This window comes from Denticeps clupeoides, chromosome 8, assembly GCF_900700375.1.
Source record: "Denticeps clupeoides chromosome 8, fDenClu1.1, whole genome shotgun sequence".
Lineage (NCBI taxonomy): Eukaryota > Metazoa > Chordata > Actinopteri > Clupeiformes > Denticipitidae > Denticeps > Denticeps clupeoides.
The window spans coordinates 15,446,013-15,472,085 of record NC_041714.1 but is presented as its reverse complement, the minus strand read 5'-3'; the positions used below and the strand labels follow the sequence as shown (position 1 = coordinate 15,472,085).

The 26,073-nt window shown below is 43.3% G+C and overlaps 1 protein-coding gene across 2 annotated transcripts; it reads left to right on the top strand.

Moving 5' to 3' along the window:
* Positions 1–11,165: 11,165 nt before the first annotated feature.
* rab11fip2 (RAB11 family interacting protein 2 (class I)) lies at positions 11,166–25,180 on the top strand. 2 transcript variants are annotated; one of them, XM_028990095.1, is made up of 6 exons: positions 11,166–11,368; positions 11,576–12,256; positions 15,923–16,335; positions 17,372–17,720; positions 19,080–19,170; positions 21,898–25,180. In XM_028990095.1, exons 2-6 carry the CDS (start codon positions 11,904–11,906, stop codon positions 22,126–22,128), a joined length of 1,437 nt encoding a protein of 478 aa, XP_028845928.1. In that variant the 5' UTR covers positions 11,166–11,368; positions 11,576–11,903; the 3' UTR covers positions 22,129–25,180. The 2 variants fall into 2 exon arrangements, with proteins under 2 accessions (XP_028845928.1, XP_028845929.1); XM_028990096.1 differs by having other exon boundaries at positions 11,166–11,382.
* Positions 25,181–26,073: the final 893 nt, after the last annotated feature.

Sequence of the window (26,073 nt, the reverse complement as noted above, 5' to 3'; positions counted from 1 at the left end):
TTGTGCCAATGATCATGACTGAAGTTTAGCTGAGATTTGACAATTTTTTTTTTTTTTTTACTTGAATGACTTACTTCTGATTTAAATGCATTTGACTGGACTGGACCAAGACACATTCCTGCCTCGCTTTTCACTCATATTAATGGCAGCGCGACGCCACGTCTGCATCTCCCAAGTTCCCTGTAAAACACAATTTTATGGGCATCAAATTAGGAGCAAATGGTTGTAGTAGCCAATAAATTTGTGAGGTCGGCCTGTTTGGTCTTTTATTTATTAAGTATTCCAAGAATGACAAGTTGGCAGCACTTTGGACTGCGCTTTGGAACCACGGCGAAGAAAATTGGGAATGAGTTCATCGGATTTCTGAAGCATTCCGGCTGTTCATATTGGCCAAAGACAAGGTAGGGGGCTGTGGAGACGCCAGTGGTCTACATGGTGGGCAGAATGGAGACATTGTGGAAGACCACCGGCCCCAACCAGCAGAATGACCTGATTAAACCTGTCAAAGCTGTAAAAGCCGAGTGACAAACGTTGCACCGTGCACACGACTGCACTAAAGACACCAGTATCTAATCTACACACTGCAATGGACATCAGTCGTCAACCTGAAATATTTCTTCATTTTCATTCTCTTTTTTTTTCTATTTTTATTGTTCACTGACATCTGGACCGAATTTTACTTCATGGACTTATTGGCCCTATTGGCCATTGATGCTTTTAATGAGGAATCACGTAGGCCGAGTCTGAATTGAACATAATACATGAGTATAAGTGTCCACATTATGCAATGAGAAAATTGACAACAGTGCTGGTGTCAATGGAATTTTAAGCCTGCACATGTGCACCATCAGTTTCCATTACAGGATCAAATTAAATAGTAACACAAATAAATAAATAAATAAGAAATAAACAATGTAAAATATAGTAATAAACTATTTAAATTCTAATTTAAATTATTGAAATGCTCTAGGATTATATTTACTTTTAAGCACAATAGATAATACATACTCACATGAATGCAAATATTCCACAGCACCTGTCCATACTCTGCTTTGGTCACAAGGTGTAAATAAAATATGGTGACCTTTGCTTTATTAATTTTATTTTGGTAATGTGATAGGACACCATTATGAAGTTATATTTATGGAAAATGCCCTGAATTGACCGCGTTGTGCAAGTTTCCATAAATTTTTAAAACGCACCCTGTGGCTTTTAACAGCTCTTTTTAATAGGATATTTGATTTCTGCTGTTAATTTATTAAAACTGTTTTATGAAATTGAGCGTATAGAAATGTTCTATTTTGAAATTGAAGTAATCAAACAGTCAGAGATAATTTTTTTTTTATAAATGTGTCCTTTTGTCAGCATTCATATGAGCTGAAAAGTTCTCAAATCATTGCTGACATTCAATTAAAGTTAATTGCGCTTAAAACTTGAAAAACTTGATTAACATAATGATGCCTTAATTTAAGGACTTTGAGTTTGTACCACCAATAAAATAATGTTTTGTCTGACCTAGTTTCAGTTCAGAGCCTTTTGAATAAATGATGAGAGAGAATTAAAAACTGGTTGAGTATGCAATAAAGTTAATTTCATTTTATAAAACATTTGTATATATTCTGATGCATGACTTACATTTACAATAATGTGTATTTAAATAGATAAATCCTGCTATATCTGTACAGTACACACACACACACACACACACACACACACACACACACACACACACACACACACACACACACACACACACACTTTTATTTTGAACTTAATGAACTAAATGATAAAATACCAGAGAAAAAGTAAACTTAATGGCATTCCAGATTTAATAAGTACACTTTCTCGATTACAAATGTTCTTTTAAGCCTTTAGCGCAGCAAACCAGCATTTAACATCATCCTGGAAGTGATTAAATTGGGGGGAAATTGTCTGATTGTAGACCATGCAACACTGAGGCCATAGTAAGAATAAAAAGCGTTTTTACGCAGATCTGACTGGAGTGGGTTTCACTTCATAGGCCCAAAGCGCGGTCCAGGCGAGGTGGACCACCGATCTCTTCATCGAGCCCTGGTGCTCAACGCGGGGCTTTTGACCCATTCACAAAAGCAAGGACCCCTTTGATACTGAGTGCACGTTTTAGAAGGGCGCCCCCGACTCATTCGCCCAAACAAATAGCTCCGGACACGGAGGACGGGGATCAGCTCTCGAGGACGCGGGGGTCGGCATTGCGAGGGCATGAGATCAAGCGGCAGTTTATTCCGCTCACCGGGTGAAAAGCGGCCCTCTCCAGTCCTCCGCTTTCGGCCTGGACAATGCCGGTCTGGCGGGGACAAGGGACGCTGCTTGGTTCAAGAGGCGCCCCCTTTCACATGTGCAACAAGTGACAAAAATGGAGGCTTTTAGTTTTTTTTTTGTCTCGTTGCCGGGGGGAAGTGAGACTTACCTGCTGTTTAAATAAATAAAAGTCTACCAGCACCCAGGACTGCCGACCCCCCTCTGCCCCCCACCCTCCGGCCCATTGTCCGCTGGTGAGAGCCGCCCGGTTCGCTCAGATCCTCCTAATTGCTGACAGATTTGATTTCTCAGTGACGGCGGGGGGCTCTATTCGTGGCCTTTGCATCAAGCCACCTCCCCCCAGCTCCCCCCAGCCAGCTCCACCCCCCTGCCTCCCCCAATCGGACCCCCGCCTTCCCCTCAGCCTCGTCTCCATTTTAATAGTTTCCTCCTATGCTAATAAATCCTTGCCATTTAAATCACATTTAGAGATGTTTTGAATAACTGATTCCAATTATCCCTGCACCCTGAAAATGAGGGTCTGTTGGGCGGGGGGTGGGGGACGCTTGGAGAGGTGGGGGTGCTCTCTGGGCCCTGGCGGAGTTACAAAATGTTCGGGAAGGTGTTGGGCTTCTCCTGATTCGGGACCCGAGCACAGACGTGCACGCCGGAGCATCAGGCCGGATTAAGAGGGGCTGCCGGATGATTTGAATTAGTGTGAGGAGGGCCGCTTCGGCCAAAGCATAGCAGCGGTCGGATGTAAGTGGTGCTGGTTAAAATATCAAAGGGAGAAAGGAACGCTCCCGCTACTTAAAAGTCCAAATAGTGTCTGAATGTTCCGATTGAAAAGCAAATATCCTCTTTAGCAGAATGAGTGCTTTATGGGGGCCTTTGAAGCCGATGTAATGTGGACTCTGAAGCTGGGAGAAAGAGCTCGCCGAGTCGCACAGAGCCTCTCGCCATTGTTTCTGCAAAGTTGGGCACAAAAAAAAGATACATTTTAATATACATTGTTAGGAAATGCAATAATGTCTTAATATCAGCTCTTTATGTGAAACAATGTGAAATAATTGAATGGACGTGGAATGCTCGGAAAAGCACAGTTATGATTGGCAGTCATTGTCACACAGCACCTTTTGTGTTCGGTTAATCAGAAATGCAATGCGACTATAGCATGACTGTTGCAATTTACATGTGAAAAATGATGACAGTTTTGTTGTACAACGGCCCTGCAGAAAGCAATAATAATAATAATAACTATGATACACGTGCGCAATAAAGCAGCGTAAATAAACTGGCCAACAATGGCTGCGGCTCCCTCTTTCAAGTCCCCTCCTGCCGTCTCCTCGGCGAGCAGCTCGAGACGCTTCCCCATGGGAGAACCAGGGGGCTCACTTGAGAGCAAACAACAACAGCAACGATTCGGGGGAGAAGACAACAACGACAAGCAAAAAAAAGAGCAGGGGAGACCAGACGCGGCTCCGCGGTCGCTCCGGCACAACATTAAAAAGCTAATTATCCCGGGAACAAAAGTGCCAGTTTATTTTCATTTCACACAATTAGCCATAAACTGCATTCTGAGTTCAATAATCCGAGCCGCTCCCCCCCGTTCTCTGCCAATTATTCATCGTTTCGGAGTCACAGCGCATTGAGAGTTTTCAAAGCGTAATATATTTTTCACTGTACTTAATCAGTCCACCTACACACGGGATGGATTAGCCATTCACAGCGAGCGCAGCATCAAACAAGAGCACTTGGAATATGTACTCAGTTTTTGTATTTTTTTATACTTTGTGTAAGTGGTTAGGTGCTATGTTCACTGTCAAATGCGCTCTAATCCAGCCGTGGGCGGAATAATTAAGTGTTTCATAAATGATTAGCAAAAAAAAAATAGAAATTCATAATAAAATATTGAAACATTTAATGCCTTTTACCTTTATTCACTCAGCCTGAATGGCGCCCCTTTTGATGACACATGACTCACGACGATCGGCGTTAAATTGCTTTCGACGTATTTTAAATTAATTAATATGCGGTGAACACTTGACCTAATAAATGCTCTCTGTTTCCCCCTCCTGCGAGGTTACATGCTTATTACAGAATAATAATCTAGATTGTTCACATTCTCATGTTCTCTGTCTGAAACTTTACATGATGTTTTGAATCCAAATAAAATCTAAAACAGTCCCCCGAACCCTCCAGAAATGGTCTCATCGTTATTCTTCAGTAACTGCATGGTAATAAAATCATTTTTGCCTTTCCTTTGTTTTGCATGCCCACGCAGCACTCTTGACACTTTCTGGTAAGCTGCATTATTATTTTCGGCATTATTTTTGCGGTTTGCGGTCCTAAGTTGATGCCTGTTAAACAGGATTCCTGACCATCTTGCTCACATCTCGCCTGAAATCTGCGTCGGTTCCGAAGTTCATAAAATGGAATGGAGGATTCAGATGAAGACGGAGGAATTTGTCTTCCTCGCCAGCTCATGAACACAACTGCTCTTTAGTGGAAGGTAGCTATTGCAGAAGACAGTTATTCCTCGCTGGAGTCGTCTGGAGGCAAAGGTCGCTCGCCTCAAGGTGTCCGTCAAAAACGTCTGAGGAGCTTAATGTCATCTGGGTAACCTTTCACTGTCAGATATCATATAACTCTAAAATCTGACGACGCACGTGTAACACGATTTGCTGCATCGTAATACTCCTCTGATGGGGGGTGACCTTTGTGCGCCAATAGCAGAAGCACAAGTATAAATAACTCTGATAATTATCGCTCAAATTGGCTCATCATATCAATCTGGCCTGATCTCGGAGGTGTCGGATCTTCGGGGCTGATGACGGACGTCTCTGTCGGGCCTGTGGGAGACCGTTGGTTCGTCTTTACTTCATAATCGCAAGGGAGGGGGGTCACATTTACACATGTGAAGAGGGAGCCTAACATCTGGAAAGCTCATTGCAGCACCCCAGAGAATCTTTTTTTTTTAAAGTGGGGGGGACACTTGCACGTCCAGCACAGCTGGGAATGAAGAATAATGGCGGCAGAGGAGAGGTTCCGTCTCTCTGACCCGCGTAGGAAATGACCCAGGGGACACCTGGAGGGATATCTCACCACGGAGCCCCAACCAGGAGGGACTCTTACACCCACATTCTCGCCAGTAATAACCAATAATTGATAACCAGAGAGATGCATAACTGTACACATATATAAAGGCCTATTCACAACCGACTGCCCAATGGGGAACTTTCTTGTACTTAAGCCTTAGAATTCTACTTGTATTTATTACCGCTGTAAATTGCACCTTTCTCTACATACATACATTTAATTCAGACTTAAGATGTTGTCTAGTCCTTGGAGTGAATGAGACACATCTCTTCACATGTTACATGTATACATGTGTGTGTGTGTGTAACTAAGTGTTAATAATCTAAAAAAAAAACAAAAAAAAAAATGGCTCACATAACAATGGATAAATCTGCAAATAAATCAACTATCAAAACTGTCATTAAGTGTGTGGAGATGAAGAAAAAAAAAGTGTTTAAATTAAACCCACACACTAACACTTAGGATTACATTTGCTATTTTAAACAGGAATGGACCCCCTGTTGAGTTGTGTGAATTTTATAAAAAAAAAAAAAAAATTACTCTCAATTTTACTAAAGTAAAAAAATATGAATAAATTACTCATGCTAGCTGCATGCATGCAGAAATTTTGCCTGTTGAAACAATCATTCACAGACTACATTTTTATTATTTCTCTCTGTATGTGTTATACAGTGCAGTGTGTGTGAGTGTGTGTGATCCGATGCTGTGTTACATAACGTACAGAGAGAGTATCAAACTTCACCGATCTGAACTTTCTAATCGCTTCACTTACTGAAATATACCAACTTGTATCAGCTTTAAATCAGCTATAAAAAAAGAAAGAAAGAAAGAAAGAAAGAAAACGGGCAAGGTGTTATCAGCTGAGCACATCCTGGCGGAGAGCGGAGACATGCTGCAGCTCAGTGGCCTTTGCCACAGTGCAAAAGAAAATGTCATCAATTTAGCGGCAAATGTTAGCGGGAAGAGGAGCCTCGCCGCTCGCCCGGGCGTGTGACAATGGAGCGCCACCTCTGTGACATTAGCCTTTTTTAAGATAGCGTTTGATGGACAAACATCAACCTTTCTCCAGTCGGCCATGTAACAGTTTAATAATATTTATATCCTTTTTTTTATTGTTGTCGATTAATGATATTGCATCATTTAGTTGGTGCAATACAAAACCAGAAAAAAAAAAACAAGAAAACTTTTTTCTTCTTCCATGAGAAGCTTTCTGTAAATTTTCCAGATGCATTCGTCACCTCTGCCTCCCCTGCATGCCGATCGGCTGCCTCAGTTGCTGCTTATTTTTCCTGTGTGTTTGTTGGATTTATTTTAATGAGAGCAAATGTGATGCTCAATATAAGCTATTTTCAAGCATCTTAACTGGATAAGGCCCTATCAGCGCACAGAGACATGAAAACACTGCGCCGTTAGTGAAGAGTTCGTCTTCGCAGTGAGTAGTAATAGGCTTATTGCCGTCTGCTTTAGCACTTTGAAGCTCCAGAGACTTAATGATTCCACCCCTGTTTTTTCCCCCGTGTGCAATGTGCAGGGGCAAGGCTGTTTTTAATTTTTTTATTTAATGTTTTAAACACACGCTCTCACTTTACATGTGCACTCGCTCCCCCCCGAAACATTTCCTTTGTATGTAATACACCTTAAAGCTGTCCCCACTATGCAAATATGCAGCGGTTCTTTACTCCTACATGAGGAAAAAAAAAAAGCATGGCATTCTGGGAAGGCATGCTTAACATCATACATCTTCCACTTGAGGCTATCGCAAATCCTGTGAAATAATAATTTGAAAATCCTGATTAACTGGAGAGAAAAAAAGCTTCTGCTTTCAAAATGGGCTCCCCCCAAAAAGCAGGTTTTTATACTATTACATTTCAAAGGAATAAGTTATTTAAAATATATATGTATGTGTGTGTGTGTGTGTGTACGTAACACAATGGGTACTGAAATTGTGTGAATTTCAGGACATGCATTGTCCTGTAATTGGATCCATTCAGGTACTTCATGGTAATTTTCTTTGACTGAAGTGTGGCGATGCTTGTGGTACAGAACCTGAGCCCATCTTTACCAGCGCTAACAAACAATCATCTTTGAAGTTCCTCATAGTTTTATGCTAATCTTTGGACGAGGCGTCCTAGTAAGTGCCTCGTCTCACAAAGGCACATTCCTGGTGGGTGAAGGCAGCGGAGGGCTGGAGGACCCACAAAACCAGGTGATCGAGGGAAGACAGATTATACGCTGTAAAAATTCCGCTGGAATGTTACAGCCTGTCTTACGGCACAGGCCAATAAAACGAGACACGGCGCTCACGTTAATGTGGTAGCCTAATCACATTCCCCAACTTCCTGTCGTCAAGCCCCATGGATGCAGAAGCTGAAACGTGCACACGGCACCTGTCTCATGCCACAAAATGGCCAGAAAATGACCAAAACCACCTGCACACACATCCTTAAGCGCAACGGCGAATCTCTAAAAATGTAGCCTGAAGTAGATCTTCACCGGCGCTGCAGTCTGAGCCTCTTGGAAGGTCGTCTAAGGGTCGTCCGCGAGGTCCTCAGCACAGGATCTGGGAGCAATTAAAGCGAATTTTCAACCGTGCGATGCATAGCGGCTCGAGTGCAACTCGAAAATGCCTCCCTGTATAATAATCATAACGCGGCCTGTCTCTCATCACGCTGGTCCGACGTGAAAACGGTTCCACGCTGTAGATGTGGCCCTATCCCTGTCCTACACCTGTTCTCAAAGCTTGTCATTCATTTATGGCCTTCGTTTATGAACGAATCTGAAGCTGAATAGATTTAATTTGGCTCAGTGCTTGCAGTGAATTAATAGTAAATGTCTGCTTAATGGTACACATAATGCACATGAGGGCAAAGAAAGTTAAAAAATCAACGAAATGAAAAGACTGTGCATGCTGACAGAGTGTGTGAGTGAGCAGTCTGGTTCCTGTACAACTAAATAAAATTGTTAAGCAAATTAAATCATAATAATATAAAATTATGCATTTTTAATACTGATTATTAAAATTGTCATTTGACTATGGTTTGTGTCCCTCATTTGTGTTCATGTGTAATTCAAGATGTCACTAATTAATGCAAACTGTCATTGATAAAACTGTCACAGAACAGAAATTAGGATAATAAGGTGACTCTCAGGGCGTGTTTTACTGCTGCTATTACTGCTAATGTACAGTGGTGTGGTCCTACCGATAAAACCACGAAATTACGATAATTAAATTATGTTTTGTTATTTTTTTTCTACGAAAGCCATCTTTCTCCTATTCATAAAAGCGAAAACACGCAGGATCAGCCATCACTGCCTTATAATCACAGCTGTTATAATCATTGCTCCAGATCTCGGTCTCGCCTCGTACCTGCGCCAAGCCGGAGCTGCGTCGATAATCGCAGTCGAGCACCCTCTTGAGTAGAAATGCTTCGTAATTGCGTGCGTTTGCTCTCGTAATTGCTTGAGCTGGTCGTGGCATTTGTGGATCCAGCTGTTTTAATTACTCTCATTTGTTTAATTTGTTTGTCATAGCGCTCTTCCCAGGAACGTCCTGTTGTGTGCTGCCTGGCAGTCAAAAAAGAATTATGGTGCACATCATTCTCCATAAACATACTACAGAGGCTGTTTAAAAAAAAAAAAAAAAAGATATCTAATGTTTACAGAAATATTATTAATATAATTTGAATGATCTCTATATAGTAATGATTCTACCTGCGCATGTATGTGGCTGATCCAATAATCGATGTTGTTTTTTCAGATTTTTTGGAGAAAAGTTCGGGAATGTGGCTTGGTGTTCGGATAAATACTTCGGAAGTTGGACCTTGAAAACGAAGGACTTTCGGCCACTGGGCCGCTATGGTTCCCGTTGCCTAGCAACCCTCCCTTCCCTCCCCAACATTGTTCGCCACGCGCACATCTGCACTGCAATTCATCAAGCCCTTGGACCCAAACATTCCAGAGAGCAAAGTGCCAATGATTTGTGTTCCATCCCTTGCCCCCCTCCACCTTTCTTTAATTTATTTATTTTTTCTTTTATTAAATTTTCATCTCTGATCTAAATATCCCTTCAACTGATAGCACGACCCTTTAAATCAATCCCCTATCCTGGTTCAAAACATAAACCTTATTAGGTGAACCACTGACACTGAAATGATACCCGTCCTGCCTATGAGAACTCATATATATGTTCTGTTATATATACTAACTGATGGACGATCTAACGGCCAGAGATTCTTGAAAGTGTTTAATTAATGTACTACAACTTATATAGTGTTGAAGAAAGAGCCTTAAAGCAGAAACAGCTGCGTGACCGCGGTGAGAGGCCTTCTGAAGATGGCAGCCAATAAAGCAGATGCATTAATGCAGCTCAACATATGGGCCCGTCTGCTGCACGCCGCAGGTTCTCCGCCGACGCAATGGACACTTTATGTGCTTGGAGGACGCCGCTCCTCTGGAGAGCAGCCTGGGGCCATGTGTTACTCAGCACAAATTTATGGCGTACATATATACGCTCCCCATCAGACACGATAAAATCAGACACACAGCAAAAAAACAAAAAAAAAACTAAACGAAACTAAATGAAAAGCCTTTTAATTTTTTTTTAACCCTAATTAGAGGCAGACAAATATTATTCAGTGCAAGTATCTGTCAAATTGGGAGAATAAAAATGTTGGTTACATCCTATCACATTATGGATTGCCGTTTCTACTAGATTCATAAATCTTTATGAGGTTTTCTACTTTTAATCACAATGCGCTTGTTCTGGGGATGGGGGGGGGGGTGGCCAGCTGTTCTCTGGTGTCTGAGATGAGACCTGACACAAGATGTCAGAAACACGTTACATACAGCTAATATTCCACTAAGCCAAACCACTTCCATTTCAGAGATACACTCTAGATAAGAGTAATAATCTGGCCATGACGGATGGGCCCACTTCATACCTGTGACTCTGATGTGTACACACCATGTTTTCATTTTTTCTCTCATGATAAAAGACACACGGCCAGTATGTTTGGATAAGATGTGCCTGTCAGGGGCGTTGACAGGCATGTGTGTTTATTGAAATGAGGCCGTTATCTCCGCTTCCAAAGAGCCACTCAGAAACTAAAGTGCGGCTTTGTTTCCATTTTTGCAAAGGCTGGGCTACAGGTATACACTGATCGCTTAAAGACAGGTGATCCATTAATGTATGCACTGAAGAAGTATTAAAAAAACCACAACAAACAACAGCCATAATGATTGTTAAGGTCAAGGTCATCTTAATTGTCCCTGTGGGGCAAATTGTTATGCTGTCAGCAGAGATGCGCACACACTACATTCAGAATACAGTGAAAAGGCCAAATATTACTACTCTTATTATTCTTAATCTTCTTTTTGTTAAACTCTTGTCATTATTTTATGTGCGTTGTCATTTAATTGCATTGCTTTTTCAAGTTCATTAACACTAACTTTAAGCTCTCTGATAAGTTATTCATTTTAACTAATAATAATAACATTCAACATTTCACAACAACAACAACAACAACAGTAATACAATACTACTACTGTACTACTACTGTTCTACTATTACTAAACTACTAAAAGTAGTATATTAAAAACAAAGTTCTTAAGTCTGATAATGCAGATAATGCGCTTTGTCGATATGGTTAAAAAAAAGATAAATAACGAGACCAAAACTAAACTTTCTAGAGTGACCAGCGCTCCTAGAAAACGATTCTGTTTTGAAGCCTTTCCTGCCTCCATAGCAACGGAGGAGGCACCTGACCTCTGACCCGTGACGTCACGGGCGGATATGAGGAAACACGGAAGTTAAGAAAAGGCTGCGGTGGAACATCACATTTTGATCAGGCTAAATATATAGTTTATTTGTTTTTTTAAATCAGACTTGCCGTTCTTTTTTTTCGGTATACAGTCGCCGATTCTGACTTTTAAAGTAGCCACCGGTGTTTTTATTGTTTCGCTCTCTGCGCTCAGAGGAAAGAACGGAGTGGAGGTAAAGTAGCCGCTGTGAGTTCTCCTTACTGCTTAATCCATGTACCTTGCTTATTGTTCCTCGTATTAAATGCCCGCGTGTTCGTGGATCGCTCCTCGGCTGCTTCTGATCTCACGGCGTTTGGTTTAACTCTGCGGAGCACACGACCTAAGATATTTCATTCAGGATGTGTTTTCTGTCTTTTTTTATTATTATTATTTCCCGCAGGCGAGGCGCCAGGATTGTACACTCGTTTCATTCTCGTGCTACTGTCAGTGGTTTAAATGCACTTGGATTAATAACAAAACAATGAAATCAAACGAATAATTGCACTGGAGACGAGCTGCGCCCCTGCTTCCCACTGCTGCTTTCAAAGCACAAATGGCTGACTACGTAGATTCGTTCAGCTGAGGGGATCACACTTGGAACCAGGAGGATCGATACCTTCGTAGCAAAAACCGGGGCGTACTTTACTCCAGCCGCCGTGCGTTTAATCCAAACCCACCGATGTTCACGCCGTAGCCTGGCTTCAACAAGGGGGAGAGCGACACTCACCATGTCACTGGCAGAACAGTCACAGAAGTGGTTCCCGACCCACGTCCAAGCCACGGTCCTGCAGGCCACGCACCTTCAACCGAAGGGCAAGGGCGGCACCAATGACGCCTACACCATCATTCAGCTGGGCAAGGAGAAATACTCCACCTCCGTGGCCGAGAAGACCCTCGCCCCCGTCTGGAGAGAGGAGGCTTCCTTCGAGCTGCCTGGCCTGCTGGTGGTGGGCAACCCGGAGGTCTATGAGCTGTGCCTCACTGTCATGCACCGCTCCCTGGTGGGCATGGATAAGTTTTTGGGACAGAAGGTCATAAATCTCAACAAGATCTTTGACGACAAGCAGCGGAAAAAAACCGAGTGAGTACTTTCAAGTAAGATGTGATCCAAACTTGCCAACTGCACCGTGCGTGATTAAACATGTTCATGCTCACTGGACATTTATGACTATTTTTTTTTTTCTAAGTTATGAAAAAATAAGTGTTTTAAACAGTTTTGCCCAATAAGCACTTGTGTATGTAATTCATAATGGGCCCTATATGTGGATTTGAGCTGTGAAAAATAGTTTGCCTCGTCACTGTCCGGGTCAAGAATGAATGGAATGAGTTCACGTGATCGTTGTAGTGCAGATAAGATGAGGACTGACGTGTGTGCAGAGGTCGGCATGTCACTTTCCTCGGATATTATTACGGCTGCATGGGTAAATCGCAGCGTGAATACCTTTCACCGTAAACCGCATGGCTAATGTCGAGTTGGCCTTGCTGTTTTATTTCAGACATTTTCTGGGATGGTTCACACGGCGGCAGATTTCATTTTTAATTTTTAAAAAAAAAGGTGAGCCGTCGTTATTAAAAGACAGCGAACATGTGGGGTGTGTGTCCTTTTACAGGACGCACCCAATTCACAATGGAGCACACTCCCCTTGTTAAAGGGCACCGAGCCGGTGTTTCAAGTCCGAGGTCTGAAAAGAAAAAAAAAAAAAACATTTTTAAGTAGTAGTCTCATCAGTGGTGAACATTTACTTTTTAATTGTATTATTTGCAGTCTACGGGCGAACATCGATTTCGCTGAATAGGTGCACCCGTGAATCTGTGGGTTCAGGTGTTTCTGGTCTCAGTGTACATGTTGGAAATAAGCAGGATTTGGCTTCTTCTTTATAATTCAGAGAATACTCCCTGTTCCAAATAAGAGCTTTTTCTTCCTCCCCCAGTGGATCCAGTTAATTCTCGGGACTTGTGAATAAAACCTTTGTTTGGCCATTCCGGTTCCTTCCACATTTGCATGAATCGCCACACAAGCGGCTGGTGGAGCAGTTTGTGATTTTTATAAAGCAGAATTTCTTCATTTCGAATTAATCGGCTTTAGCTGTAGGTCTTGTTTCCTAATGGAATTTTTGGTGTTGTACCGTGAGATTATTCATATCCAGATGTGTTAGGAACTAGGAAAGGTGAAATGTGCCTTTACTCGCAGCTATCATCATAAAATGTGGAGGTGGGAGGAGCCTGCAAAAGTGCGGGATTGCGGTTGGGAGGGTTAACTGGCGAGGAGCGCAAAGTGTCAAGTGCGGCGCTGGAATCTGTTGGCAATTACGCCACAGTCCATCACCGTGGATACGCATTAGCGCACTTCCCCCCCCGGCCTGCGAGTGCCGCGATACGTCATAATCAGCGTCGGCGCGTCGCGTTTATTTAAGGAGCCTCGGCCGGTACACCTTCGCCGGATTTGTTGTAACTTTTCGACAAGCGGGGCCATTGTGGCCCGTTGGGCTCGTCCGTCACTCACTCCGGCCTTCGGCGAAGGTATGGGTGCTTCCCACGTTAGCGGCCACCCTTCCGCCCACTAGTTTTCCCCAACGCCTGTATTGCAGTGGTGACCTAGCGGTTAAGGAAGCGGCCCTGTAATCGGAAGGTTGTGGGTTTGAATCCAGATCCGCCAAGTTGCCACTGAGGTGCCACTGAACAAAGCACCGTCCCCACACACTGCTCCCCGGGCGCCTGTCATGGCTGCCCACTGCTCACTCAGGGTGATGGGTTAAATGCAGAGGACCCATTTCACTGTGTGTGCTGTGATACACAGCAGCACAGCACACGGTATAAACAGTGAAATTTAATTGATTTATTTACTTTTTTGTGTTGGTTGTTAGTAGTAGCCTAGTGGGTAACACACTCGCCTATGAACCAGAAGACCCAGGTTCAAATCCCACTTACTACCATTGTGTCCCTGAGCAAGACACTTAATTGATCCAGGGGGGGACTGTCCCTGTACCTACTGGCTGTAAGTCGCTCTGGATAAGGGCGTCTGATAAATGCTGCAAATGTAAATGGTTGTTGGTTGTACGCAGGCTTCCCAGCAGATTTTGGAGGGAAGAACAGGCCTGACGTTCTCTACCCCCCTTCCGAAGGGTTCCACTGTGGCGCCACTCTTGTAAAATCACCATAATCTCATTTAAGTTTAACACCCAGTGCCCAACTGTAACGTTACGAGAACGTCCTTCTCAGCAGCTTACTTAAGTTACCCAGAATTCTTCTCTTTTTTTGTTATTTGGCACAAGGAGCCTGGGACAAAGGGCAGATTTGTGCAAATGTCACCTCCTTTTCCACATAGCCGAGGCGTCAATCACGTTACTTCCAGCCCCCCCCCCCCCCCCAAAAAAAAAAAAAAAAAGGCGCGAAAGGTTAAACAAACGGGCTCGGCAGGAAAGCGGCCTAGACGGGGCGTGCCACCCGCCGCTCTTCGTGTGACCCAAACAAACGCAGTTACCAGGGAATTATGTTTATCCCTCTTATAATATGCGTTCTCAGGCGGGGGGGGCGGGGGGCTTTCGCGTCGAATTGCCCGTGGATTTTTGCGCCGAGGCAAAATTGTGTTCTCCAGCAGACGAGCCACCTTGCCCTCGCCTGCCGTATGAATTATACATCCGGGGGGCGTTTTGGAAAGCGGCTGCCTGAGCCTGGGAGTGGGATCTGAGCAAAAGAGCGCTGGACTGTTTCCATTTCGTTCGAGCAGGTTACTGAGACGCCCTTCGTTGTGTTTGAGTATCCGAGCCGCATATCAGAAGTGTGCTGAGCCCAAAGTCATGTGAGCCGCAAAATTATAGCACGTACATCATGAATGTTTCACAGAAAGATTTATTAATTTATTAGTTCTGGAGCCAGTAACCCAAAGGTTTGATGTAATAAAAGTATTGAGTTTGAATAAAAGAAAAAACATTTTTTTTTGTGAGGAATAACAGCCAATTGCTTGCTCATTTTAAGAGGATTTTCATGTTGCATAACACACTATTGACAGAGTTGTTTAAAAACTCAAAAGTAGGAGTTATCTGATTAATTGAGTAATCGATAGAATACTCGATTCCAAAAATATAAAAAAATTGTGTACTTCCTTGGGTCTATTCTGCCAGTTCAGCCTGCAGTCATTACATTACCGATTCATAATGAAAATGGTAGCACATCTGTTTAGTCAAGTAATAATCAGTCATTTTTTTCCTGGCGCTGTATAAGATGTAGCACGTGAGGGAGATTTTGTAAAGGTCGCGTTCGGCAGATCGTCCATCAGAATAGTTGAACTGAAGCCCTGTTAATCTGTCCGTACGTTTGGTAGATCGTGGGCGTGGCCTCAAGATGTCTACTGCAGGGATCGCTGTATCGTGAGATTGTGGCTGCACTTGTGTGTGTGATGTTCCCAGTTGCTTGTGATCACCCTCATCCTTATGTGTGTGTCCTTATCCTTGTATGTGTGTGTGTGTGTATGTATATGTGTGTGTGCCCCCAGTGTCCCAGGATGGACTCTTGCAGCATTGTCCCTGCTTCAGACTAAGTGGGGATAGTGAGTGAGTGAATATATTGCTTAGTGCTTTTGAAATGTATGGAGACCATCTTTGAGTTGGTCTCCATACATTGGTAAATATCTTGCATGTAAGTTTTTTTTCATTTGGGTGTTTTTGGTGAAAACGCCTGTAGCCGTGTGGTGTTGGTGGTAAACTCTGCTATGTGGGTGTAGTGTTGACCCAGGTTGTATCTCCTCCAGCTGGTACACCTTAGACTCCAAGCCGGGTAAGAAGAGCAAAGAGAGAGGGAGGATCCAGGTGAGCATCCAGTTCATGCGCAACAACATGACCGCCAGCATGTTCGACCTCTCCATTCGGGACAAGCCTCGGTCGCCCTTCTCCAAACTCAAGGACAAGATGAAAGGCCGCAAGAATGACGGCACCTTCTCCGACACGTCCTCGGCCATCCTGCCCCGCTCGGCTCTGGGGAACCCTGCCTCTGACCTCCAGGGCCAGGCGCCGGACAACGGCTTACGACCCCAGCCAGAACCTAAACCCAAACGCTCCCTGCTGGCCGGAACACACAAAATATCCGCAGCCCACTCCATGTCGGACCTGATCGGTACCCACTTCCGACCCAAGCTTGACTCCATGAACTCCATCGATGAGAGCGGTGAGGTATTATTTTGAATGTTGGTTTTGGCAGATATGGTTCCTCATGTCCCCCCACAATACAATGGCAACAACCTCAGGTTGCAGTCTAGTTTAAACAGACAAATTCTGGAATGATTTTATTATATTGTGTCATAATACAGACTAGGGGTGGAAATCTCAGAGAATAAACTAAACTTTATTAAATTGAACTTAATATCTACGGGATATTAATAGTGACATAATAGTGATATTAATAGTGACATCCTGGGGCAGTGGTGGCCTAGCGGTTAAGGAAGCGGCCCCGTAATCAGAAGGTTGTGGGTTCGAATCCCGATCCACCAAGCTGCCACTGAGGTGCCACTGAGCACCAGGTCGCCTGTCATGGCTGCCCACTGCTTCACGCAGGGTCATGGGTTAAATGCAGAGGACAAATTTCACTGTGTGCACCGTGTGAAGTCAATCACTTTCAGTAAATCGCAGGGCCGGTCTTGATGATATGATTATGCTATGTGTATTACTGAACAAGAGTACAGGGTCAGTGGTGGAAGTCATACTCACAAATCATCACAGAAAGAAAACAGAACCTAAAAAACTAAAAAAGTGACCTATACATGTTCGATATTAAAACTTGAACATATGCACGATTTCATAGAAAATGGCAGGCATTTATGGTTTTCCATATATGATGATGATGATGATGTTGATGATGATGATTATAATTGTGGTGTTTGAAAATATCGATAAAGCAACATATTGTGATCATTTATGTGGTGATATTGTATCGATACAAGGACATCAAATATTGATATTTTTGTATACAAATTTATTCCAAAATTAAGTAATGTTTTGGCTGAATTATTAATGTAATATGATCCACCCAGATCGTAGACAGCATCTTGTATATAGTAACGAGATGCTTTGAGTATTGATATATGACCCAAAATATCAGTGCTTCTTGCAGTTTGGAATCTATTGTGTTTTCATTTCACTGCCTGGTCTAGGTTGTGAAACGTAATTTTCTTCATGCTTATTATTTCTATTTTTAAAATTGTCAGGAAGCGCGTCACCCCATCGGCGTTCCCAAAGTGAAGTACCGGGTTACACCGACAGCGAGGCTTCGGACCCTTTCTCGGATGTTGGGGACAACATGCCGCAGAAGTACGCCACACTTCCGCGCAACCTCAATCCATTTGACGCAGAACAAAGTGCGTTCTGGGACCGCGGGGAGCGGAAGGAGAAAAAGGAGAAAGTCAGCCTGCTGGAGCGAGTGACGGGCAAAAAAGAGGGCAAAAAGGCGAGCAACGGCGGCCGCTCGGGCAGCTCCGGGGACCTGCGCTCACCGAACCCCTTCAGCATGGAATCCCTGGCCGACACCAACCCGTTCACATCGCACTACAAATCGAGGTACGGAGCCCCGAACCCCATTTTCGTGGGCTGTGCTTGACCTGCTTACGCATGTCCTCATTCTTGGTGTGGACCGTAATGTTCTCGTCTCTTCCCAACCTGAACAGTCACACGCTCCCCGGCAGAATTTATAGTGGAGTGAGTCACGCTGTACTGTGCACCAGGGCTTTACTGAAGCCTTCATGCGGTGGGTGGGTGGGTGGGTGGGCGTGTCTGAATGTGAGCGTACACCGATATTAAATCAGCGATGCAAAATCCACGTCTATTCCCATTCACACAAATCTGGTTTCTAAACTGCATGGTGAAGCGGGTGTCGATAAAGCTTTCATTAGCAAATATTGAAGGGAAATTATATAATCTTTATTGATTTCAAATAAAAATGTAATCCAAAAAAGTGACTCAGGCTGTATAAAATACCAAGTTTATTGGGAACGCAAATATCACAGCATTTTTGTTTTCGGGAGTAGAAGTGACCGCTTGCTAGTTATCTTGGACCTTGCTACCCGTTTAGCTTTTTTTTGTTGGTGTGTAAGTATTTCTGACACACAGAATAAAGTTGAAAGGGGGAGGAGCCTGTAGGCGCGACTCAGCGTTCTCACACACCCTACTTCCTCATTCTGGACTATTTAAACTCCCTGCACAGGTGCAGCGCAGCATCCTTCTCGTCCCTTTCTCATTTGTTTCCTCTTCATGCTCTACCCTCCTAGTACTCATGCAGATTATCTGTTCTGATGGTGACATGAGCAAACACGCCTCATGTGCTGCATCTTGCGTAATCGCGTACGTACGTAAATTCCACATTTGTGTTCTTCCAATTCCCCTGAAGTGCCTGAACTCCCAAGGGCCGATATACTTTTGCTCCTAAATCACCTGTCCTCCGATACCTCTGCTTAATGACCACTGTCCTGCAGGCCCTGTTTGTGGCATTAAGGGACCCCGCCTTGTACAGTCTGGCCACACTGACAGGGCCCTCTGACCCTCCGTAATGAGGTGTCGCGTGGAGGTAGAAGCTGCTTCTCCAAGTCCATCGGTAGCTCCAGCCACTTATGTCCGACTCTCAGGTGGGGGCAGCATGAAGCAGTGCAGTCTGGTGGTGGCTAAAATGCTGAAGTAAATGGTAAAGGCCTATTTCGAACTCTCCTGCCCGTTGTTGAGGAACTCTGATGTTGCGTGAGGGTTGGAAGGTTCTTTCCAGCTGTGCATCCATACTGCCACATTCTGAACATTGTGGAAAAGGGGTGATTTTAAGATTTGAACCTTTCTGAAAGTTCTGAGGATTCTGAAAGTTTGCAGTCCCTAGTTTTTTTCCATGGCTGTCGTGTCTAATGGAGAGTTTTTAATTGTGCTTGCCTTCCGCAGCGATAACGTGAAGAAGCCCACCAGCAGTGACGACCTCAGCCCCAAACGGAAGACCTCCCCCGACAAAAAGGGCGGTGACGCCAGGAGACATGTAAGCCGGCTGACCCGAAGGCTCGTTTCGGGTCAAGGTTCCGCTCATTGACGCATCTCACCAACGTACAATTATCACCTTCTCACGTGTTCATCAAATAATTCACCCAAAAGAAGCTTCCCCGCCTGCGCCAGTTTTTAATTGGCCGTTCGTAGTCGTCTCGCTAGTTGCGGTGGTCAGCGATGGTACTGGTGCCATTTACCTCATTAAAGGCCGAAACGGACGCTCGTCGCCTTCAATCTCGCCGTAATTTGAGACGGTGTGAAGATATTAATGGGCCGCCACTGGTTTAGGAGCCCGGGGTTCGGGGTTTGGGGTTCGGTTTGGTTGTAGTGCAATTACACTTGCGATTAAAACTTGTCGCTTGCTCGTCTGCTTTTGCACCGCCGGTCCGTGCACCTTCGGCACGGCACCCGTGTTGTCGTCTTTATATAAATTGGACGATTATGGTGCGATATTCATCTTTTTCGAGTCGTTAGCAGAATTTGAGCCTAAACGAGGGAGACGGGGCTGCTCTTTGGTGGGTGTGTTGGAGCCACGTCCGTGAAATGCAAGGAGACCGTAATTAAAGGAGGAGGAGGAGGAGGAGGAGGAGGGAGCTGCGCGAGACGCTTCGGAGAGACTCGGGCTTTATATTCTCTGTGCAAAGACCCTCATTAACGATGGTAATGAGACAACTGGAGAATGCCAAGTGGACTCCTTATCTTGGCGGCGGCGCTGATTGTAGAACGCGGTCGTCAGCAGCTCTGCCAGTTCATGGTCATTTCCAGGCCTTGCCGCTACCGGCAGGGGAAGGCTTTCCCTCCCTCCTGCCACAACGGGGCCCTGGTCTTCTGGCCAAGGCTTTGCGGATCGTGTATGGTCTGGATCGGCTGGTTTTTGTAGCATAAGCGATCCTCTGCGTGGAAGACGGCTGCCCTGTCATGGCAGTGGGGGAGACGTTGTAAGTCAGGTATTTGTAAACAGGGGTCCCCTGGAGGAGGACGTCCAGGCTCATTAGACACCATTATGGTTCCTCCCGTACCATGCGGTAAAGAGAGATCAGAGCGCCCAGGCCTGGGCAGAGAGGGCCGGTCGCTGCCAGGGTTGCTGCAAGTTTAATAAAAATTCATTAATCTGGCATTTCTCTGAAATCTGCAGGGCACAGCTGCTTCCCCTGGGAACGGAAGAGGATCGCTGTTTCGTTTTATCTTTATTATTGTTATCTGGACAGGCTAATCTTAATATGCAGCTCTCGTCTGTTCAGCCGGTCAAGGTCACATCTGGGGTCACAGAAGGAGGAGGGTTTCCAGCAAGATTTATGTTGGTTGGTTCTGAGGGACAGATGCATGATTGACCATACTAATGCATCTAAAAACTATCAAACATAAAGTGAAAATTTCATCATCTCATAATATTCTAACATAACCTACCTAAAGACGGTACGGCGAGTATTCAGACCCCCTTACATTTTTCACTCTGTTATTTTGCAGATATTTGCTAAAATAATTTTTTCCACACAACAGCCCATGTTGACAGAAAAAAAAGGATTGTTGACATTTTTGCAGATATTTTAACAAAGAAAAACTGAAATATCACATATTCAGTTCCGATTCTTGTTGGAAGGCAGGGTCACAACGGCTCGGACTAGATCCACCTGCGATGCAGTTTTGTTGTGTCCAGTGAAGGTGTGCCAGTTTTGTTGACTGCCAAGTTAATAAATGTATAATAATCATCTGCAGCAAACACTTTGATTCTGGGTCACATAGTCCATGAGAAATTTTAATTCGTTAATCATTTTATTATGATTCCACACTCAGAATCCTTAACTGCACACTCTGTCCATACTGTACTCATATCTACATAACACTCTCCCCATATAGTTCTTATGTTTATATGATTATTCATACATTCATTTGTGTTGTGTTGGTTATACACCTGCACTTTATCATACTGTTTCTACTTTATACTGTTGTTTTTTTTTTTTTTTTAATACCAGGCATTGCATTTCGTGCCATGTATGATGGTGTATATGACAAATAAAATCTAAATCTGATTCATATAAACTCCACACTCAAAAGGTCCGAGCCAGGATTTGAACTCACAGCCTTGGCCACGTTGCTAAACGTTCACTAAAATCCAAGCTGTTCATAAAACACTGCACACAAACACACACACACACACTCTCAGTCTCAGACAGCTGACAACTTTCCAGAAAAGGTGCTGAGAACCACTTAACACGTCAGGCAGATGAGCTGCAGCTACCTCCTGTGGTCTGACGATGTCACTCATGACAAAACAGAAAGAAAAAAAAAACAAAAAAAAAAACACTGTGCATTGATATGATTTAATCCTGGCTAATTACAGGCTTGCAATTAGCTTCTCTTTGATTGTCTTTTAGGGACAGGAGGCTAACATGTGCTCCCATATTAACATTCTAACACCTCTAATTAGTCAGGAGTCCAATCATTTCCGTTATTTCTTTCCCTCCAGTTTCACACATTTGTTAATTTTTTAATAAACCACAACATTTGTGTGATGAGCCAGATGTAAGGATAAATTGCTGTCAGAATAATTATTTATCTGAAGCATCTTATGAGTGAGGAGCTTCAACCCAGTAGGAGATCTTGAAAAGATCAATAAATGCTGAACCTATTCAGCAAGATCAGGGAAAGGTGAAAAAGACATGGGGAAGGAGATGAGCTGTGAAGGGATTTTTAAAGGTGTCTTCTCCTGGTTGTACCACAGGATTCAAGCCAAGCCCAAGCCTCCGTGGCCTCCTACAACAGCCTGTCTTTTGAGGAGGTGGTGCAGGAGCTGATCAAGCAGAAGGAGGTGGTAAAGAAGAAGGACGCCCACATTCGTGAGCTAGAGGACTACATCGACAATCTTCTGGTTCGGGTCATGGAGGAGACGCCCAGCATCCTTAGAACGCCCTACGAGCCCAAGAGGAAAGCAGGCAAGATCTCCAAAAAGTAGTGGAGGTGCTCAACAGGATGATCTGAAAACAAATTCTAGCTTAGAGAAAGGGTGTTGACTTCTTGTTAACAGTCTTGCTCTCATTGGTCCAGTCATGGTGAGACAGATGCCAACAGCGGAGGTCCAGCAAGGTCTTAGATTTTTAACCCAGTTTCTGAAGGTCAACTGACATTATTTGCCCCCTTTTGCAAAAAAAAAAAAAAAAAAAACATTTCCGATTTTCTTGTGGGGGGGCTTTTGACACATTTGCACATGTTGCCTGCATGAACACACATGATTGTTTTAAAGGCTTGGGTTTGGTCACAATATTCGTGACACCTAAAGCCATCGAGGGCTTCATGAGCCCAGAGTAGAACTGACCCCCAGACACTACAGTGAATCGCTGCTGCTTGAGCTTTTCCATTTGCGCACAGTTCAGTTCGTATTTGTTCACTATTTCAAGCCTCGCTGTGAAAGGCGTGTTTACTCGATGCCTTGACGTTAGAGACTGTGGCACCGTAACGGTGCGGCCTTCGTGGTCTTATTCACTGGAAGCCTGTTTACACTTTAACATACCCTGACGAGAGGACACGTAGCCCACTGCTGTCATTATCTCGCCATCGGTTTAGCAGGAGGTATGCAGAATTTAATGTAATGTATTATTTCATCATATCCTTTTAATGTTTATAATGTTTTTTTTTATTATTATCTCTGGCCAATTTACTAGTGAGTTGAAATGTTTAGTACTACTTTTCCTGAATGTGACTGTAGAGCACAGAACAACACTACTGATCGAACGACAGAGCTGAAGGTCCCAGAGTCGGTGGCAGATGACGGACTGAAGGGTAGTCAGACCAATGACTGCTTGCGGCCGCGTCAGAGCACGGCGTTCACTTGAACATAACAGTGTCAAATACTGAAGGATCTCCAAAATGCTGGAAATGGTTTACGTCGGGTTACAGAGCCTTGCACACTTCGCCGAATCTGTCGAGGAATGTACTTAATCACTGAAGTTTCTCTCACAAAAAGCTTTTGTATGTGAAAACTGTTATTGAATTGACAGCCTCCATGGCTTTTGACTACAGAAGTTCTACAGGAAGGCGTTTTCAGCCAGTTGAAGGTATATAGGTTGGCTTCCTGATGATGAAGAAGACCGAAATATGGAGGAAAAAAAATTGGTTTTGAACATCAGATTAAATATGATTTAATATCTTCCATTTACTTTACTTGTATTCTTACTCTTTGTACATTATCACAGTGTTAGCTAGCTGTGTATTGAGCAGAGTTCTGCAAACTGAACCGAGAACATGCACTTGTGTGAGTTGCACATGTAAAAAAAATAATAATAATCTTCCCAAACACTAAAAATCCTAAACTTGCTTAACAGTAAATTACTGCATATTTAAACACAGAATGTCAGTGTAACCATGGCATACTGATTGTTTGCTTTTCCCTTTCCTTCTAAGAAATGTGTTTTAGGGACCCCCTTCATTCAGCAATTAATTTTTATAGATTTTACTAAAGTATTATTCTGTATATATTGTCATTTTATCCATAATTGCTTCCAGGAGTGGTGTGATGGTGAAGGATTGTGTATAATAATCGTATCATAACACTGTACCGAGGGTCCAATCAGGAGACCTGTTATAAAATGTGATGCCAGGGTAGGCAAGTAAATTTGATCACTTTACAGTGAATATCAATATCAATTACATTTGATATAGCAAAATATCAATATTTTGCAATAATTCAACTGTTCTGAGGACTGAAATCGTGTATTTTGATGCTGTAGTGGTACAGTAGACAGTAGCTCAGCGTTGTTGTCTTGGTGCCGTCGGCAGTGTTATTTGGGAACCGTCAGCTGCTTTTACAGCTACTACAGGTACTAATGGCATAAAATTCCCAAATGTTCATTACAGAAGTTTTGTTCTCTTTCTTTATACTGCACATGTGGTACGGAACTCATTTTTATATTATTATGCCATTATACCAGTTCTTTATCTATACACGGTTTAATGTAACAAATGGTTTGGAACATTCAGTCTGTGTTGTGTTGCTTTTCCTCTCAGGTTGAATCACTCAAGAGCAATGAACTCAAAACACATTTTTTTTTTAAATTTTATTTTAAATATTTCTTTTTACACAGGCTAACTGGTATGTGTGTGTGTGTGTGTGTGTGTTGGTCACCTCAGTTGTCACCGGGGTGACAGCCAGGTAATAATCCACTCTGAAGAGGTCTCTTATGCCATAAATTCATACAGACACGTACAGTGAATAGCATCACAATCAGTCAACATATCATCTCTATATCATATCACAAAGCAGCTTTATATGAAACTAACTCACCTTTAAGGTGATTAGGTCACTGGACAGGACCCTAATTATTTGTGGGTTTTAATGCATATGTTTGTTTCCCTCCCCCCTGGGATCTCTTACACATTCCTCTTACCTACACTGTGGTTTTTTAACTGCAACTGAGCAGTGAACCAAATTCTACAGAAATTTCACTACTATGACATCAACACAGTATTTATGTTCTCATTATTCCTCTAGCTTTGCTTTTTTTTTTTTTTGTATTTCATGCAAAAGTGTCTTAATTTTGCTTTTTCCCTCCAGTGTTTCCACCATCATGCCTGAAGGGTATGAGAACCAGACATTTTTCTTTTTATGCTGTCTAACCAAGTTATTAATGTTACAAAATGGATGTGTGTACTATACGCAAATGTGTTCCAAATAATGGATCAGCCAAATGAATAGTGGAGGTATTTGGTTACTTCAGAACAAACTGTTTGTGAAGTAGCAGCTCCTGGTCATAGTGTAGCTGCATTCACAATGAAACTTTAGATTTCACCCAGATGCTGTGGACTAAATGAATGCTGTAAAATAATTATACAAAAGCCAAATTGCAGGGATTTGTGTATGTGGAGCAGGGTGAATGGTGTGATTGGTTGATATGCATGTAGCATGGATTTCAAAGCTGTAATCCCAGATTCCGAGTGTTTTTCCCTGTACCCGTGTCCCTGTTGGGAGAGGGCTGTACTCTTTGAAATTAAAACATTTTCTTCTTATTAAACACCAGCGCGAGTTGTCTTTTCTGTTGCTAGTTTTCTAGTGATTCTATGAATGGTTCTGCGATTCCCTCTTCAGGTTGGAGATTTTCAGGAACGGATTCCCATGCCTCCCTGGACAAAAAGAACAGGGCCTGGCTTCTGGATGAAAGCCTCTCCCCTCATTTGCCTATGTGTGGCGGCTGAGTGTGTGAAAGCACGGAGGACAAGCGCCACTTATGTTGTTTACCGCCTCTGTCTTTTGTCAACCTGCTATCGTTTCACCTCGGCAGAACAACAGGTAAGGAGGATGGCCTGGTTTCCTCCAGAAGCCTCAGCAGCTTCTGAAAGCCGACAAAAGACCGTCCGCCTCCTCTAGCACTCAACGAGGTGCGGATTAAACAAGTTAGGCTCAGATGCATTGTGCCGTGTTCCAATGGTCCGGAGCTCACCGTCTCCATCCAGACCCGAAGGTCGTTCTGTCTGCAGATGTGAATGGAAGGATAAGGCCGACTCCCACATGCGCTGTTACCAGGAACGCAGGGAAGGTGTAGCGCCTTCGGCTCTCTTGGAAACCAAATACAAAATGCTGTTTTCATACAAGTTATTCACACACGTTATAATATTAACACTACATTTAAATAGCACGTATTTGATCGATATTAAAAACACTTGTTTTAAGATTGAACAATAACAAAAAATTAAATAAAATTTACTAGAGTAGCATGGTCATAATAAAAAAAAAATATATATATATACATGCAACACAGTACACAGGAAAACTGAGAACTGCATCTGCCATCTGCCTCCTTTTTGCAGTTTTTTTTTTTTTAAATATATGATTTGTAGTTTTATTTTTGGTACGTAAGTCATGTGATTCCATGCAACTAACCCAACAATTCTATGAGCAACTAATATT

Bases quoted from the DNA above. Each gene is read 5' to 3' on its own strand.
- rab11fip2 (XM_028990095.1), top strand. From the start codon at position 11,904: ATGTCACTGGCAGAACAGTCACAGAAGTGGTTCCCGACCCACGTCCAA. The intron at 17,721-19,079 runs GTACGGAGCCCC...TGCCTTCCGCAG, and splicing joins ACATCGCACTACAAATCGAG to CGATAACGTGAAGAAGCCCA. The intron at 19,171-21,897 runs GTAAGCCGGCTG...GTTGTACCACAG, and splicing joins GCGGTGACGCCAGGAGACAT to GATTCAAGCCAAGCCCAAGC.